We start from the raw sequence: 18261 nt of genomic DNA, 5'->3' as shown, positions 1-18261 counted from the left end.
CTTAAAGATTTATACATATCCTTATCTATTTCTTATAAATTCTCTAAATCTATTCTATCACTTTTTTTTATCTTAGCACATACTTGGTGAATAAAAGTATTAATTTCTTTCAAAAATAGAGAAAATAAAAAATTTACTGACCACAAACTTTTGAACAGTAGTGTATATTTATTTTAGAAAAGATTTCCATATATATATATAGCAAGTCATCATATCAGAATAATTTCTGAAGGATCGTGTGACACTGAACACGGGAGTACTGATGAAAATTCAGCTTTGATCACAGGAATAAATTACATTTTAAAATATATTCAGATAGAAAACACTTATTTTAATTTGTAATAATATTTCACAATTTTACTATTTTTACTGAGATTTTGATCAAATAAATGCAGCCTTGCTAGTCATATGTTTCAAAAAACATAATTTACTAATAAGTAAGACTCTTAAGATTATTATAAACATGGACACCTGTGCTGATTCTTCTTTAGAAATCAAAAGTGGGAGGCGGCTCTCTGCCTGTCAGTCATTTTTCATGTTCCAGTGGCAGCTCATACAGTGATATAAAACATTTATAGCAACCTATTAGCTTTAGAATGATATTATATGTTATTGCATAAGATGTACAGATTAATAGTGTGTTTATTGAGTGCTGTGTTTGTGTTGTGCTTCAGCGGACATCGGTGAGCTTCTGGAGCAGATGGTGGAGGAGATCACGCACTCTTTGTCAGGCCCCGCTAAAGACTTCTACCAGCGCGAGTTTGACTTCTTCAACAAGATCACCAACGTCTCAGCTATTATCAAGTAAGTGATTTTCACCACATATGAGCTCTCTTCCAAACACTAGTGAACTGCCTCACTATTGACTGCAGTTATCTTACTAGTCAGCATCCTAAATGAAATAGAACCTCATAAGGAAATGATTAGAAACTCCATAATTTAATCACTGATTTCATTCCAATTTATTCTAGGATTGTGCTATCCCTGAAGAATGTGTACGATGAGGTCTTAAAACTTGATTAAAATTAGTTTGTGAGGTGATGAAAAGCTACTAATTAATTCAATCATAATAATGTCAAATCTAACTCACTTTAAATTCTAAAATAAATAAAAATGAATGCTACAAAAATTATTTTTTACCTTTATATTATGAATTGTCATTTGTGATTATTTGTTTAATTATTTGTTTTTTAAATTATTTTTACTCATAAATATCAGTTTCTACCCAATACATGTTTTTATTATTAGAGCTTGACATAAAAAATAAAATAATATATATATATATATATATATATATATATATATATATATATATATATATATATGTATATTTACTTTTTAATCATTATAAATATTAGAAAAAAAATACCCCTGACTTTTCCAGGTCAAGAAATCACAGAATTATTGGGGTGAATTATTATTATTATTATTATTATTATTATTAGAAATTAATGTAATTTTAATGTGGTTTACAATATTTTAATTTAGATGTAAAACTTAATATATAAATAAAAATATTTTACATAAATATATAAAAAATATGTTTTCAAATTATTTTTTAATATGTAAATATTATTGTCTAGCCAATAAAATATTTTTCAGACCAGAGCTTGACAAAACTCGAAAAAAACTTAACTTTTAATAATTTAAAAATATGTTTAATATTAATTGACTTTCCCAGGTCTTGTTGTTGTTTTTACTTTTTAACCATTTTTAAATATTTTAATATTGATTCCCATGACTTCTCCAGGTCTAGAAATGTTTTTATTAGTAACATTAGAAATTAATGTTTTTATTCCCAGCAGTGATTCATTAAATTGTCAATTTAAAAACAATAAAAATGAAACACTTTACAATAGTTTAACTTATAAATGTAATACTAAATATTGAAATATAAAGTATTTTATATAGATATTTTAAATGTATTTGTATATACATTTTTAAAAATGTATTTGTTTACCTGCATGTCATGAATTTTGTCATTTATGATCGCAAGGTTTTTAAATTCTTTTTTACTTAAAAATATAAATGTCTACCCAATAAAATGTTTAAAATTAGAGCTTGACATAACTAGAAAAAATATAATTGATTTTTTTTTTTTTTTTACTTTAAAAAATAAAAAAATAAATTAAAAATACATTTAAAAATCTGTGTGATTTCTTAAGCTAGAAAAGTCATTAAATTATTATTAATATTAATATTAATATTAAAAATATTTTACCATTTATAAAAAAAAATAAATTGACATTTTTCTAGTTATGTCTAACTCTAGTTCTGATTCTGATGTTTGGACTGTTTAATTATTGTGAAAAGAATTACACATTTCTCCCTTCCCAAAAATGATCACTGTAATAAAAAATTAAAAAACATTTTCACTGTAAAGTATAATATAATATATAAGTAAAATATACTAAAACTAAAAGTATTATTATTAGTATTTCTTGTACTGTCTTTAAATGAAACAGATGAAAAAGTTATTGTACTAATTAAAGTAATTGTACAGTCAGTTATTGGAAGATATTAATTTTCTCTATGCAATACCTTGAATGCACTAGGAAATAGAAATAAAAGCATGCTATTCTTGTTTTCAGGCCTGTTCCTAAAGGAGACGAGCGTAAGAGAGCGTGTCTGAAGGCGCTGTCAGAAATCAAAGTTCAGCCAGGTCAGCAATTGGTCAATTTAAGATAAATCGGAGTAGTTATTTGCGATAAGAGTAATTGAGCTTTAAAAATATTACTTATTAGGTATTTGTGTCATTTTTATCTGGTACTGTAATCAGGATGCTATTTGCCAAGCAATCCAGAAGCTATCGTCCTCGATATCGACTACAAGTCGGGAACACCTATGCAGAGGTACCGCAAAACATCACATGCTATCTGTTTACATTTCACATGTGATTTATGAGCTCATTAACATTAGCCTGTTTTTACAGCGCTGCCAAAGCCCCTTATCTGGCAAAATTCAAAGTGAAGAGGTGTGGAGTTAGCGAGCTGGAAAAAGAGGGTGAGTCGCGTATGACATTTCGTATGACATGAACTTACAGCGATTGCAGTGTACATGTGTGACTGTAAGCGGCTCTGTCTGTGTGTGTGCAGGTCTGCGCTGCCTGTCAGACTCTCAGGATGAAGGTGATGAGAATTCAGAGACGGCTCAAAAGGTCTGCTGGCAAGCGGCCATCTTTAAAGTGGGCGATGATTGTAGACAGGTCAGTATCATGGGAAACATACTTCATGTAAATGAGGGAATCTCATCAAACCTTTTAAGTCTGTGCCATACTGCAAAATTAAAGAAAAACAAGAAGTTATCATTTTTAGAACCATTTAAGATTTTGTACCATATAATTTTTTTTATTTTTCATGAATATATATATGTGACCCTGGACCACAAAACCAGTCTTAAGTCGCTGGGGTATATTTGTAGCAATAGCCAAAAATACATTGCATGGGTCAAAATTTTAGATTTTTCTTTTATGTCAAAAATCATTAAGAAATTAAGTAAAGTTCATGTTCCATGAAGATTTTTTGTAAAATTCCTACTGTAAACATATCAAAATGTAATTTTTGATTTGTAATATGCATTGTTAAGAACCTAATTTGGACAACTTTAAAGGTGACTTTCTCAGTCTTTTTGATTTTTTGCACCCTCAGATTTCTGATATCAAATAGATGTATCTCAGTCAAATATTGTCCTATCCTAACAAACAATACATCAATAGAAAGCTTATTTATTGAGCTTTCATATTATGTATAAATCTCAGTTTTGTCAAATTTAACCTTATGACTGGTTTTGTGGTCCAGGGTCACATATATATACTTTATGTATATATTACATTTCACTCCAAAAAAATACACTTCCGCTCAATTTTTTTAACGCTTTTTAAAGGAGCCTCATCAAGGCTGCATTTATTTGATTAAAAATACAGAAAATAACTGTAATATTGTGAAATCTTAATGCAATTTAAAATATTGTTTTTCTATTTTAATATATTTTAAAATATAATTTATTCCAATGATGCGAAGCAAAAAAAAAATTTTTAGCATCAATACTTCAGTCTTTAGTGTCACATGATCCTTCAGCAATCGTTCTAATATTCTGATTTATTATCAGTGTTGGATCCTGTGGTACTTTTTTTCAGGATTCTTTAATAAATAAAACAAAAAAAACAGCATTTATTTATTATTTACTTTTGTAACAATAGACACCTTGTTCAAAGTTTGGGGTCGGTATTTTTTTTTTCTTTCTCTCTTTGAAAGAAATTAAAACTTTTATTTTACAAGGATGTGTGAAATTGATAAAAGGTGATAGAAACCTTTTCTAACAATGGAAGTCTTTACTGTTTTCAATAAATGCTGTTCTTTTTATTCATCAAAGAAATCTTAAAGTATCACAGGTTCCAAAAAAATATTAAGCAGCACGACTGTTTCCAACATTGAAAGTAAAAGTAATAAATCAGTATATTAAAATTATTTCTGAAGGCTGCAGTAGTGACTGATTTTTAAATTAAGCTTTGCATCACAGCAATAAATTATATTTCAACGTGTATAAAAATAAAAATCAGTTATATTAAATTGCAGTAATATTTAATTATATTACTTTTTTCCCTGTATTTTTTATACATATAGATATATTTATATACTTTTTAGAAGCTATATATATATTATAACATATATATTTTCACCATATTTTTGACATTTGTTTTACACCAAGTACAACCTTTATTTTATTTTTTATTTTTTCAGTGTAAAAGTAATTTATCAGTAATTCATCAAAAAGTATGCTGACTTAATTGTCGTGAAAATTTTACATTTGAAGGTATCATAAAATCTGATAAAAATTATAGATAAAAAATCTTTAGTCATTTAGTATATTATGTTTGAAAATAAATCATTGATAATAAAAATAAATACATTAATGTAATTTCATGCAATCAATATATTTGTTTATTTTTATTTATTTATTTTTTTCCAGTGTAAAAGTAATTCATCTGGAACTATTACAATAAAGAGAATTTTATGAGAAATTATTGTATAATGACTTAATTGTCATGAAAATTAAAAATTTGAAGGCTTTATAAAATCTGATAAAAATAATAGATACAAATCTTTGAATGCACTGTCATTTAGTATGTCATGTTTGAAAATAAATCCTTGATTTAAAAAAATAAATGCATAAATGTCATTTGATGTAGTCTTTGTATTTCATTTTTTTGCGTTTTCGATTTTGGGGTAAAATTTGCCCCTGATGTTTTTGGAGTATTCACCATTAAATTGATTTATTACTTAATTTATTTAACAAAGTTAAGCCAAATACAGATTTGGAGTTTTAGCACAAATAAATTGTACAAACATGACCCTAAAATTTCTCGCCTTGAAAATAGCCACAGAAGCTGGAGTGCCCTTTAAGCCCAAACAAACGAACATTAATTTTTATTTTCTCTTTATCAGGACATGCTCGCTCTTCAGATCATCGGTCTCTTCAAGAACATCTTCCAGCTGGTGGGTTTGGATCTATTCGTGTTCCCATACCGAGTGGTGGCCACTGCTCCTGGAGTGAGTATCGCTTGAGCTTCCTGACAGTCTTCATGTTCCTGACCTGCTAATGTTTGACCGGCTTACCTAAATTTCCTGTTTGATTTCCTTTCAGTGTGGTGTGATTGAATGTATTCCGGACTGTAAGTCCCGCGATCAGCTCGGCCGACAGACTGACTTTGGCATGTATGACTACTTCAGGAACCAGTACGGGGACGAGTCCACGCTTGCCTTCCAGAAGGTAACAAACACTTCAGTGCATTTCATAGATATTTTTTGTTGTATTGAATCACTTATGAAGCTCTGATTGTTTATTGCTGATACATCTTGTGTAATTTCTCTCTTTCTTTCTCTCTCAAAGGCTCGATATAACTTCATCCGCAGTATGGCCGCATACAGTCTGCTGCTCTTCCTCTTACAAATCAAAGACAGACACAATGGCAACATCATGTTGGACAGCAAAGGCCATCTCATCCACATCGGTCAGTCTAGCTTAACTTAAAGACATTTTTTGGCATCATTTTGTTTTTCCCCCAAAATCCACTTACTTACTTAAAATAGACTGTTTTTGCTACTGTAAATTTAAGATATGTAAATGTCCTCTTATGAGTGACTAACCACAAGTGTTATGTTAAATATAAAATATAAAATAAAAGCTCATTTAAAATATGAATTAAAAAAATTTAATATAAATGATGCATTTATGTTCTGTTTTGATTTTTCTTAATATTCTGAATTTGCTTTCATTTTTATACATTTTTTGTTTTAATTTTAGCTACATTTTTGTAATTTTGTTATGTGCTTCTGCCTATTTGTGTTTTTTAAATATTGCTTTTTAGGTTTCATTTATTTTTATTTGACTTATTTTCTTTTTCTTTACCTTAAAATTATTTCAGTTAGTTGCCAAGGCAACATTTAAAAAATGTCTTTAGTGTAAGTTTTTTTTTTTTTTTATCTTGTATTTAGATTTTATTTTATTTTTGCAATTAACAAAAATGTAAACAATAATAACCTAATAACCTGGTTACAATTTTATTAATATTTTGAAGTGGTTTTCATTATTTATATTTTTAGTTTTTATATTATTTTTAGTTTTTTTTTTTTTTTTTTCTTGTAATTTATGTTCTTTTTTTATATATTACTTTTTAGGTTTAATTTATTTTTATTTTTATTATTTTTATTTTATTTCTTTTGCTTTACCTTAATTATTTCAGTTAGTTGCCGAGGCAACATTTCAAATTTGTTATTTAGTGTAAGTTTTTATATTTATATTTTATTTTATTTTTGAAATTAACAAAAATGAAACCATAATAACCCTGATTACAGTTTTTATGAATATTTTGAATTGGCTTTTATTTTTATGTTTTCTGTTTTTAATTTAAGCTAATTTATATTTTCAGTTTTTATTATTTTATTTTATTTTTTGTCATTTATGTGCTTCTGCCTATTTGTTTTTTTGTTTAGTTTTTTCTTTTTAGGTTTAATTTCTATTTCTTTTACTTTTAGTTCAGTATTACCTTTTATTTGTTTCCAGTTTGCCTTTTTTTTTTTTTTTTTGCTTTACCTTGAACTTTTTTCAGTTAACCTACCCAACATTTCATTTTTTTATTGTAAGTTATTTTTTTAATATTTAGATTTTATTTTATTTTTGCAATTAACAAAAATGTTAGCAATAATAACCCTGGTAACCTCTACATACTAATCATGCATTCTTGCATAAATACTTAAATTAGACTCAAACCAGTTATTTTGAAATTATTCAATTGACTTAATGTTAATGTTTTTAATAGTATATCTGTTGTGTTTATCTTACAACCCATTATTTATTTCATTCTTGTAACAAAAACACAAATGTAAGAAAATGTACAGGCAATTTGAGTCTTGATTTTTTTTTTTAAGTATCTTCAGATCCGTAATTTTATAAGATCCAAAACTCATTCATATCAGTGCCCGACCCTAAGTAGTTTAGAAGAAATTGTAGTTAAACATCCCAGTGCCAAATAAAAAATTTCTACTCTGTATAGCAAATTTGTCAATGCTTCCAAAGAATCTACAAATCATAAAAGACTAGCTTGGATTGATGATTTTCAGATGGATGTTACAGAAAATGAATGGGAAGAAAGTTGTGTTCAAGCGCAAACATTATCGATCCATACCCATTTTAAACTAATCCAATATAATTGGATAATGAGAACATATATTACACCGGAAATGTTAAATAAATTTAATAGAAATATGTGGGATATTTGTGGAAAATGTTTGACTTACAAGGACACACTATTCCATTGTGTTTGGCAATGTGAGTACTTGCAATCCTTGTAATTTCTAAAACTATTGGTAAAGAAATCCCTGTCTGCCCTAAAATTTGTAATCTTGGTCTTTTTCCAACTGCCTTATCTTTGAAATCATATGAGCAGAAGTTTGTGAACCTGTGTCTATTGCATGCGAAGCGCCTGATCGCTATTCACTGAAAAAGTATTCATGGTCCATCTCTGTTCTCTGGATTAAGGAAAAGTCTTCTTGTATAGCAATGGAAAGACTAACTTACTCAATCAAACAAAAAATGCACATATTCTACAAAATTTGTAAAAATAATGTGATCATACTCAAATGTTTAATGACAGTTGACTGTTAATATGTGAATTATGTTTGTTATGACTTTATTTTAATATATTTTTCAATTTCATTGGAATTTATGTGTTGAACTGTCACTGTCTTAATCAGTGTTGTTTTTGACAACCATCTTAGATTTAGTCTTAGTCTTTTGGACTAAAATGCTTATTAGTTTTAGTCAAATTTTAGTCACTTCTATACGTGATAGTTTTAGTCCAATTTTAGTCGACAAAGTCAAAAAGGTTTTAGTCTAGTTTTAGTCGACGAAAAGTCAAAAAGGTTTTAGTCTAGTTTTAGTCGACGAAAAGTCAAAAAGGTTTTAGTCTAGTTTTAGTCGACGAAAAGTCAAAAAGGTTTTAGTCTAGTTTTAGACAAAAAAGGGGAAAAAGTAGTCTTTTAACAAATTAATGTAGGTCAGTAAGTATTTTGCTGTTGGGTAGTGTCACTTATAAGTTCTGAAAATAGCAGATCTATAGTTCAACACAATGTGAGCTTCCGGATCGACTATTTTCACCAATAGCTACAATAATGAAGGAATGTTTTAAAACATAAAAGACAAACAAGATTAGAATGCTAAAACGGCTTGCCATACTAGTATAGCAGAGTATTTAATGCTAAGACGGCTTGCCATAGCGGCAGATACGTTTTAAGTTTTGATTGGCATGCACAATAAGCAGAAATGTCGTGCATTTTAAACGTCTGACGGACCACCCACTAACATTTTCGTCTATTCTCGTCTTGTCAACGAAAACTCACACACGTCTCGTCATGTTTTAGTCATCAACGAGTCATTTTTATCTCGTCATCGCCTCGTTATCGTCATGAAAAAAAGTGGCGTCAACGAAATGATTTCGTCATCGTCATCGTTGACGAAAACATCACTGGTCTTAATGTATTTTAATTGCCATTTTTATTTAATTTAATTTTTATTATTATTATTGTTATTTCTATTTATTTATTTTTGCATATGTGTGTATTCTTGTGGCTCTGTCAGGGATAGGGTGGGTGTTCTATGTTGGTTACTAATGCAGTATATATGTAACACATTTGTTTGTTTTGAAACAATAAAAAGTATCTGAACAAAAAAAACAAAACACAAATGTAACTTAAAATGCATTTATTTATTTTTTTAATTATTAAATAAATAATAAATTAACTTAGATTTTAGATTTTTTTTTTTATTAGGTCCCACTTTACTTTAGGTGGCCTTAACAACTATGTACTTACATTTAAATTAATAATTTGGTACAATGTACTTATTGTGTACATTCATGTTTTTACATTGTTTTTATATGTGACCCTGGACCACAAAACCAGTCATAAGGTTAAATTTGACAAAACTGAGATTTATACATCATATGAAAGCTCAATAAATAAGCTTTCTATTGATGTATGGTTTGTTAGGATAGGACAATATTTGGCCGAGATACATCTATTTGAAATCAGAAATCTGAGGATGCAAAAAAATCTAAAAGACTGAGAAAATCACCTTTAAAGTTGTCCAAATTAGGTTCTTAACAATGCATATTACAAATCAAAAATTACATTTTGATATGTTTACAGTTGGAATTTTACAAAAAATCTTCATGGAACATGATCTTTACTTAATTTCTTAATAATTTTTGGCATAAAAGAAAACTCTAAAATTTTGACCCATGCAATGTATTTTTGGCTATTGCTACAAATATATCCCAGCGACTTAAGACTGGTTTTGTGGTCCAGGGTCACATATATTTTTAAAAAACCTATATGTAATTACATTTGTAATTAATTTCTGTAATTACCACCTTACACCTTAACCCAACCATAAACCTACCCATACCACCAAACCTGTACCTAACCTTTCCCATAACCCACCTCAATAGAAGCAAAAGTGTTTTGCAATGCAATATGACCACATTATGTACATTGTGCTTATTTTTTGATGTAAGTAAATAATAATTAAGGCCACCTAATATGAAGTGTGACCTTATTATTATTAAGTGGTGGGGTTTTTAAAGGATTCTCTTTGTGTCTTTATAGACTTTGGCTTCATGTTTGAGAGTTCTCCGGGTGGTAATCTGGGCTGGGAGCCCGACATCAAGCTGACTGACGAGATGGTGATGATCATGGGCAACAAGATGGAGGCCACTCCCTTTAAATGGTTCATGGAGATGTGTGTGCGCGGATACCTGGCTGTAAGGTGAGACGGGTGCTCTTCAATATTTCAGCATCCTCAGAGATGATGGATTAGGTCGGACGTGTGGACACAGAAGGGAGTCTGGGAAGGATTTGGGAGGATTTTGGCTGCCCTCTGTGGGCGGATTTTGTCCCCTGCTAACCACCCCAGTTTTTTACGATTGCATACGGTTTACTTTCTACAGGGATAATATTGTAAATAAAATTTTAACAAAATTTAAAACCATAAAACATTTTCATTACTTGAAATAATATTAATATTTCATGGATATAAAATAAAATGTAGAGAACCTTGAACCTTAATTAAAGGGGAAATAAAAATGAATTAAAACAGGATAGACATAAAAAAAAACAATAATAAGATAATAATAATAATAATAATAATAATAATAGATAATAAAAGATAAACATCAAAAACAAAAAAATAAACTTAAAACAAAAAATAAAATTACTAAAAATACAAATACATATGTAAAATATAAAAATATAATATAAACAATGTAAATGATATAATATAAAATATTTCATTTTTAATTTAAAATTAGAACAAAAATCGGGACCATGCAACATTTTCATTATTTGAAAAAAAAAAAAAAAAAACTTTTAATGGATGTAAAATAAAATGTAAAGAAAACCTTGAACTTATTTTATTTCTTGATGTACTAAAATAACTCAAAATAAAACTTAAATAAAAATGAATAAAAACAGAATAGACACAATTATTAATAATAAAAAAAGTAAAATTAAAACAAAAAAGTAAAATTACAAAAAAATATGCATATATAAAATATAAAACATAATACAAATAATGTAAATAATATATAATATTAAATATTTCATTTTTATTAAAAAAAATATACAAATAAAAATATATATGGATAAACTGTAATATCATCTCATTGATGCTATAATAGCCCTGGTTTTCAATCAGTGGTTTGTAATAATAATTTGTAATAGTAGTATAATTAGTTATTAATTCATGCCTTTTTTTTTGCTCTTTTATGTGTGTTTTATTTTTTAATGTCAGGCCGTACATGGATGCTGTTGTATCACTGGTGACATTGATGCTGGACACAGGATTGCCGTGCTTCAGAGGACAGACTATCAAACTCTTGAAGTACGTTAATGAATATTAAATCAGACTTTAACACTCTAATCTGTCGTTTCTTCCTCTGAAATTCTGATTGCTGCATGTCAGTGTTACTTTTGTATTTATTATGTATTATATTTTATAAAATTTTAAATTAACTTTTATTTTTATATTTACAGTTTTCAATTTCATTTTTGTTTAATTTGTAATGTGCTTTTGCCATTTTTGTTTTATTATTTTTAAGTACGTATTATTTATTTTTTATCTTTTTTATTTACAGTTTTAGTTTAATTTTTAGTAATTTTGTTATGTGCTTTTGCCATTTTTATAGTAGTTTATTATGTTTTTATTTTATATTACTGTTTTATTTTTGTATTTACATTTTCAATTAAAATTGTAACTTTTAATTGTGTAATGCTTTTGCCATTTTTTATTTTAGTTTATTTTGTTTTTATTTATGCATTTAGTTTTTCTTTATATTACTGTTTTATTTTTGTATTTACATTTTGTAAATTAAATTTGTTTAATTTTATTATTTATTTTTTATTATTTATTTTTTGTTGTTTAATTTATTTTGTAATGTGCTTTTGCTATTTGTTTTATTATTTTTCTTTATTTAATTACTTTTTTATTTGATATTACGATTTTTTTATTTACAGTTTTTCATTTAATTTTTGTTTAATTTTAAGTAATTTTATGTGCTTTTTCCATTTTTAGCATATTTTATTATGTTTTTATGTAATATTTTTGTTTAATTTTTAGTTATTTTGTAATGTGCTTTTGCCATTTCTATTGTTTTATTTATTATTTATTTTTATTACTTTTTATATTTAGCTTTTCATTTAATTTTAAATTTTTAGTAAATTTGTTATGTGCTTTTTATTGTTTTTTTGTATTTTATTATGCTTTTATTTAGTTATTTTACTGTTTATTTTATTACTATTTTATTTTTATATTTAGTTTTCAATAAATGTTTTGTTTAATTTTTAATAATTTTGTGCTTTTGCCATTTTTATTTATTTTATATTACTATTTTATTTTATGTTTACAGTTGTCAAATTAATTTTTGTTTAATTTGTAGTTTTGTAATGTGCTTTTGCCATTTCTATTGTTTTTATTTAATTACTTATTTTTTATTTTATAATAGAAATGGCAAAAGCACATTACAAAACTCCAAATTAAATTGACAACTGTAAATATAAAATAGTAATATAAAATAAATAAAAACAAACTACAATCAAAATGGCAAAAAAAATTAAACAAAATGTAAATTGTAATGTGCTTTTGCCATTTTTGTTGTACTTTATTGTTTTTATTTATTTATTTTATATTACTGTTTTATTTTTAAATAATATATCACTATTTTACTTATTTTAATTTTAGTTACATTTTTAGTATTTTTGTAATGTGCTTTTGTCATTTTTATTGTAGTTTGTTTTTATTTATTTTATATTACTATTTTATTTTTAAATAATATATGACTATTTTAGTTGTCAATTTAATTTTTGTTAAATTTTTTGTAATTTTGTAATGTGCTTTCGCTATTTTTATTGTATTTTATTATACTTTTTTTCATTTTATATTACTATTTAGCTTTATTACATTTTTTTCATCTAATATTTATATTGCATTTTATATCAAAAGTTAATAACTCTGCTGTATTGTGTTCGGCAGGCAAAGGTTCAACCCCAACATGAGTGAGAAAGAAGCCGCGGCCTTCATGATTAAAGTCATCGAGCGCTGCTTCCTCAGTAGCAGGTAACAAACATCACCTTGTCACCTGATATTCACAGTAAGAGTTTTAATGTGAACGTTTATGGTGACACTCTTGTGTTTCTCCGATACAGGAGCAAAACCTACGACATGCTGCAATACTACCAGAACCAGATCCCATACTGAGACCGGACTGACATCTCTTTACCGGCCTCGGATTGAGATCAGTGGTCATTATCAGTCTATTACAATCCTTTAAGACGAGCACTTTATCGATCAGAATAAATCGCCCGCTCTGATTGGCCCTGATGGCAGCGTGCAGGCGTGTCACTTCCTGTCTGGCTGCCTCGGGGCCTCTCTAGTGATCCGCTGTAGTCCAAAAGCTGCATGTTAGTCCTCTGATCTCCCTTTAAGGCATCTGCCATGATGGTTTGTGTGTGATTTTTGACATTCCATGCGTAGAAATGCATCCTTTAACTCTACTTGAATCTCTGGGTTTAGTCGCGTCACCCAGGAAGCCATTTGGAAGACTATGGCACAGATTGCACTGTAGATTACGTGCCGTCAGCAAATGACCTGTGTTATGCAATACATCATTGTTTGTATGTTGTAACTCGTCTGTACGTCGTGTTCGGCACTGAACGGGTGAATCTCACGAAACCAGTCAAGTATGGTAATTATAGTTTCGCAAGAAAATAGTCTATTTTTAGGACTGTTAGACATTGTGCATAGCAGAATTTTACATTTCTTGTTATTTTAAACCTAAATGGTGGTACTTAGGCATATGTACTGCCATAAATTTAGTGATTTAAATAAAGAAAAATTTTAGCATTTTGTTTACTGCAATACAACAAAAATTACTGTAAGGCAAAGAAATGGTACACCATCTGAATGCTTGGCTAGAATAATGCAAATAAAAACAATAAAAATAATGTAAAATGCAATGCTCCCTAAAAAATAAATACATACTTTTTTTTGCATTGACATTTCATGTTAATGTAATGCAAAATTTCACTAATTAATATTTCTAGATCTGTACTGCCTTTAATTGGTGTTTATTTTAATACAATTTTCAGCTTTTTTTTACTATAATACAACAAATTATATACAGACTCACATACATGTGTATATATGTATATGTGTGTATATACACACACACAAAATGAGCATTGATAAAAACTGTTGGGAAACATGCGTGCTTGGTAATGCAAACAAAAATAAAAAAAATAATGCAAAATGCAATGCTCCTTAAATTTTTTTTTTTCATTGACATTTTTACACAAAGTTTCATGTTAATGTAATGCAAAATGTCACTAATTAATATTTCTACATCATGGTGGTATTTGTTGTACTGCCTTGAATTGGTGTTTATTTTAATGATTAAAATATAACAAAAATAGCAGTATTACACTGAAAGTAACATGAAAAAATTGTACAATGTCTAAATGCATTAATGAAAACTGTGGGGAAGAATGTCCAAAATAATTGCAAATAATATAAATGAAAAATAAAATATCTTAATGCTCCTCCAAAAAAAAAACACATTGATGAAAATCGTTGGGAAACATGCATGCTTGATAATTAATGCAAATGAATAATAATAAAAAGTAATGCAATGCTCCTTTTTTTTTTTTTGCATTAACATTTTTAAACATATTTTAATTTTAAGAAAATTTACAGAATTTTGTATTATAAAGAAACAAAAATTTCTGTATTAAACTGAAAGTAACATGAAAAAAATAACTGAAAAAAATAGTACAATGTCTGAATGCTTTGAGAGGAAAAAATCGTGGGGAAAAATTGAAGTTTGGACAGAATAATTGCAAATAATATAAATTGAAAATAAAATATCTTAATGCTTCTCCTCCTCCTCCAAAAAAAAAAAAAACCTATATATATATATATATATGCATTTTTGCATTGTGAAATTGTTCAGTACATTTTCAAACACAATGCATCATTAATGTAATGCAAAAATGCTGTTTTTTATACATGGTGGTGTATGTTTTCTAACCATTAATTTGTGTCGATTAAAATTAAGAAATATTATAGCTTTGTTTTAGTATAAATCAACCAAAAGTAATAATTTATGAAATTTGTGGGGAAACATGCATGCTTAGTAATACAAATAAAATACTGCAAAAGTTCGCTATGCTTATGAAAATAGGCATTTTTTTTTGCAATGTTCACATCATTCATTAAAAAAACTTATATTTATGACTTTATTCATGCATTACATATTTTTTAATTGTTGCTTTTTACTATAATACAACAAAAAATACTGTATTACACAAAGTAATGGGAATTACAAAAAAAAAAATGTGATGATAATAAAATCGTGCAAATAATAATACAAATAAAATCCAAAATGCTCCTAAAAATAGGCTTTATTTTCTTTATGTAAAATATAATGTTGCTTTTTGGGTGAAATTTAAGATGAATGCGTTTTCGTGAGATTCACTCAAACGTCGTTTATGTGTTTTACTCCTAACAGGGATCTTCAACCCAAAAAGAAAAAGTAGTTTACTGACTAAACAGAATATCTGGTGTCATTTTGCATGTGTTTTTAAAACATTGAAGATGTAATTTCATAGTGGACGAAATAGGGATCTGCGAGTATTACCTTCATTCATTAGATTTGCTGTATAGTTGCTGTTCTTCATATGCTGTCGTAGTTTCGCTGATTTTTTTTTTACTCACTAGTGAATCGTTTTAAATGATCTCTATGACATTAGAGACAAAAGCTTTAGTCTTATGAGCAATTCCTTTAATGTTACTCAAAGATAAGAGATTATTTTAGCAGCATAGCAACGATAGATTATAGAAGCTATAGTTCATTTGTGTGTATATATGTGTGTCGGATATTTGTGACGATATGGCAGAAAATACTTTGTGTACGTTAAAGTTTTAATTGATTTTCATCGTCATTGACAATCAGGTCGCTTGTTGAGTTGTGTTCTGTGTGAATCCATTGACATGTTTGTCATCGTGTGCTGGGAACGTCTCTTAACCTCATGACAAGCCGTCGCCGGTGATATACGCCGTTCGTCCGCATTTGCACTTTTAACATTTCATTGCTGTCAGTGTAATCAATCAAATGTATTTGTGAACAGAAATGAACCTGAAAGCATCTATTAAAATGTAAACACTTGGACAAAACTGCTGCTTGTAGTCTTTGACGCCGTCATTTTGAGCGGTCCGTCGGTAATCTGCCATGATTGCGTTCCATTATTCATCGTAGAACCCGATCCGATGTGTGTTTTACCTAGAGGACGCTTCAGATGCTCTGTTAATATTTAATTGCGTGATGTAGCCGGCGGTCGCAGATCAGATCTGCTGAGCTAATGCTGGAGCTTCCATGTTACAGACTTACAGACTCCGTTTGAAACACATCTAAAATCTCATCAGATGAGCCTTGTTTGAACACTAAAATAAAGCAATGCTCCACAGGAGTCGGAGTGTTAGTTTTACAAGTAAAGGATGTTCTTATGCATTATGCAAAGCAATTTGATAAAAGACACAAAACAAATGAGGCTTTAGAGTAAATTCAGTTTTATAATGCCCAGTTGAGCATATATACATGCATCTAAAATTAGAGTTAATTCAGAAATTGTAAATTAACTATATTACATATTATAATGTACTATTTTTTTGTGTATATATGTAGAAAAAAAAAAGTACACTTATGTATATGTACACAAAAATTATACATACAAAAATATAGTACGCCATCATTATAAATATGATGGTGTACTATATTTTTTTATATATAAAATACCATCATTTGTCATTTTTCTATAAAAATGTAATTTTAATTTCTTTAATATATTTCCTTTAACCATGTGAAATTCTTTGATTTTCAACAGGTTAAAATGCTAGAACTTAAATTCTGTAATTATTCTGTCAGGACTTATTTTGCAATGATGTAAACAATATATGTTGGGCTGATGTTTACAAGGAAGGTCATCCTGATGATGCATTAGTAGCTTTTGAAAGATTATTTTATTCTTTGGTGGATAAACATGCGCCTATTAAAAAACATACAGTGAAGAATATTAGGGCACCATGGATTGATAAGGAATTGAAGAGCATAATGGTAGAAAGAGATTTGGCAAAGTGTATAGCAAATAGAACAGGGAAAAAACAGGATTGGGAAGTATATTGTAAATTGCGTAATCAAGTAACTAAGATTAATAGAAAAAAGAAAAGAACATTTTATAAAGTAAAAATAAATGAAAATAAATATGATGGAAAAAAACTGTGGAATATTATTAATGAGATAATGGGTAGGAAATCAGGTCAAACTCCTTTTTTTATTGAGACAGGGGAATTATTTTTAACCAAATCAGATGAAATTGCCAATTATTTTAATGACTTTTTTATAAATAAAGTGAATAAGCTTAGAGAAGTAATGTCAATTGATAATGTTACATCAAGTGAAAAGCAAATTGAAAATATGGTAAGTGATAACCCAGCCCTATGTTTTAAATTGAATGAACTAAATGTACAACAAGTGGAACAAAAATTATTAATGATAAATATAGATAAACCATCGGGAATGGATAACTTAGATGGACGTCTTGTAAAATTAACAGCCAGTTGTTTGGCAGGACCAGTTTGTCACATTTTTAATGTGAGTATTAAAGAAGGGATTTTCCCTTCAGCTTGGAAAGAAGCAAAGGTCATTCCTTTACAGAAAAATGCAGCACTGAGTTTTAGTGGTGCTAATAGTCGACCAATAAGTTTATTGCCAGTTCTTAGTAAAGTGTTTGAAACGATAGTCTGTGAACAAATTCAATTATTCTTTAAGGAAAATAGTTTATTCTCTGATTTTCAACATGCTTATCGAGTAGGACATTCAACAGGAACAGCATTAACACAGATAATTGATGATTGTTTAGTTCAGATTGATGATAGTAATTTAGTAGGAACAGTATTGTTGGATTTTAGCTCTGCTTTTGATGTACTGGACCATAATTTATTGCTGGAAAAACTGAAATGGTATAAATTTACTTCTCACACTGTGCACTGGTTTAAAAGTTATCTGACTAGTAGGAGGCAATGTGTATTTTTCAATGGAAGTTTTTCAGAAGTAAAAGAGTTGCAATGTGGTGTGCCTCAAGGAAGTTGTCTAGGACC

The 18261-nt window shown here is 28.0% G+C and overlaps 1 protein-coding gene across 1 annotated transcript in view; it reads left to right on the top strand.

The window, feature by feature from the left end:
• Positions 1-14279, top strand: part of pi4kaa (phosphatidylinositol 4-kinase, catalytic, alpha a) — a 53473-nt gene extending 39194 nt beyond the window's left edge. Inside the window, exons 42-53 of the mRNA XM_073830219.1 lie at positions 675-804; positions 2592-2662; positions 2780-2852; positions 2933-3003; positions 3096-3205; positions 5445-5549; positions 5644-5769; positions 5890-6010; positions 10164-10323; positions 11347-11436; positions 13084-13167; positions 13257-14279. Coding sequence (XP_073686320.1) covers positions 675-804; positions 2592-2662; positions 2780-2852; positions 2933-3003; positions 3096-3205; positions 5445-5549; positions 5644-5769; positions 5890-6010; positions 10164-10323; positions 11347-11436; positions 13084-13167; positions 13257-13308 — 1193 coding nt within the window. The 3' untranslated portion in view covers positions 13309-14279. The remainder of the gene's footprint in view (positions 1-674; positions 805-2591; positions 2663-2779; positions 2853-2932; positions 3004-3095; positions 3206-5444; positions 5550-5643; positions 5770-5889; positions 6011-10163; positions 10324-11346; positions 11437-13083; positions 13168-13256) is intronic.
• Positions 14280-18261: the final 3982 nt, after the last annotated feature.

Source organism: Garra rufa, chromosome 23, assembly GCF_049309525.1.
Source record: "Garra rufa chromosome 23, GarRuf1.0, whole genome shotgun sequence".
In the NCBI taxonomy this organism is placed as follows: Eukaryota; Metazoa; Chordata; class Actinopteri; order Cypriniformes; family Cyprinidae; genus Garra; species Garra rufa.
This window is presented reverse-complemented; position numbering and strand designations above follow the sequence as displayed.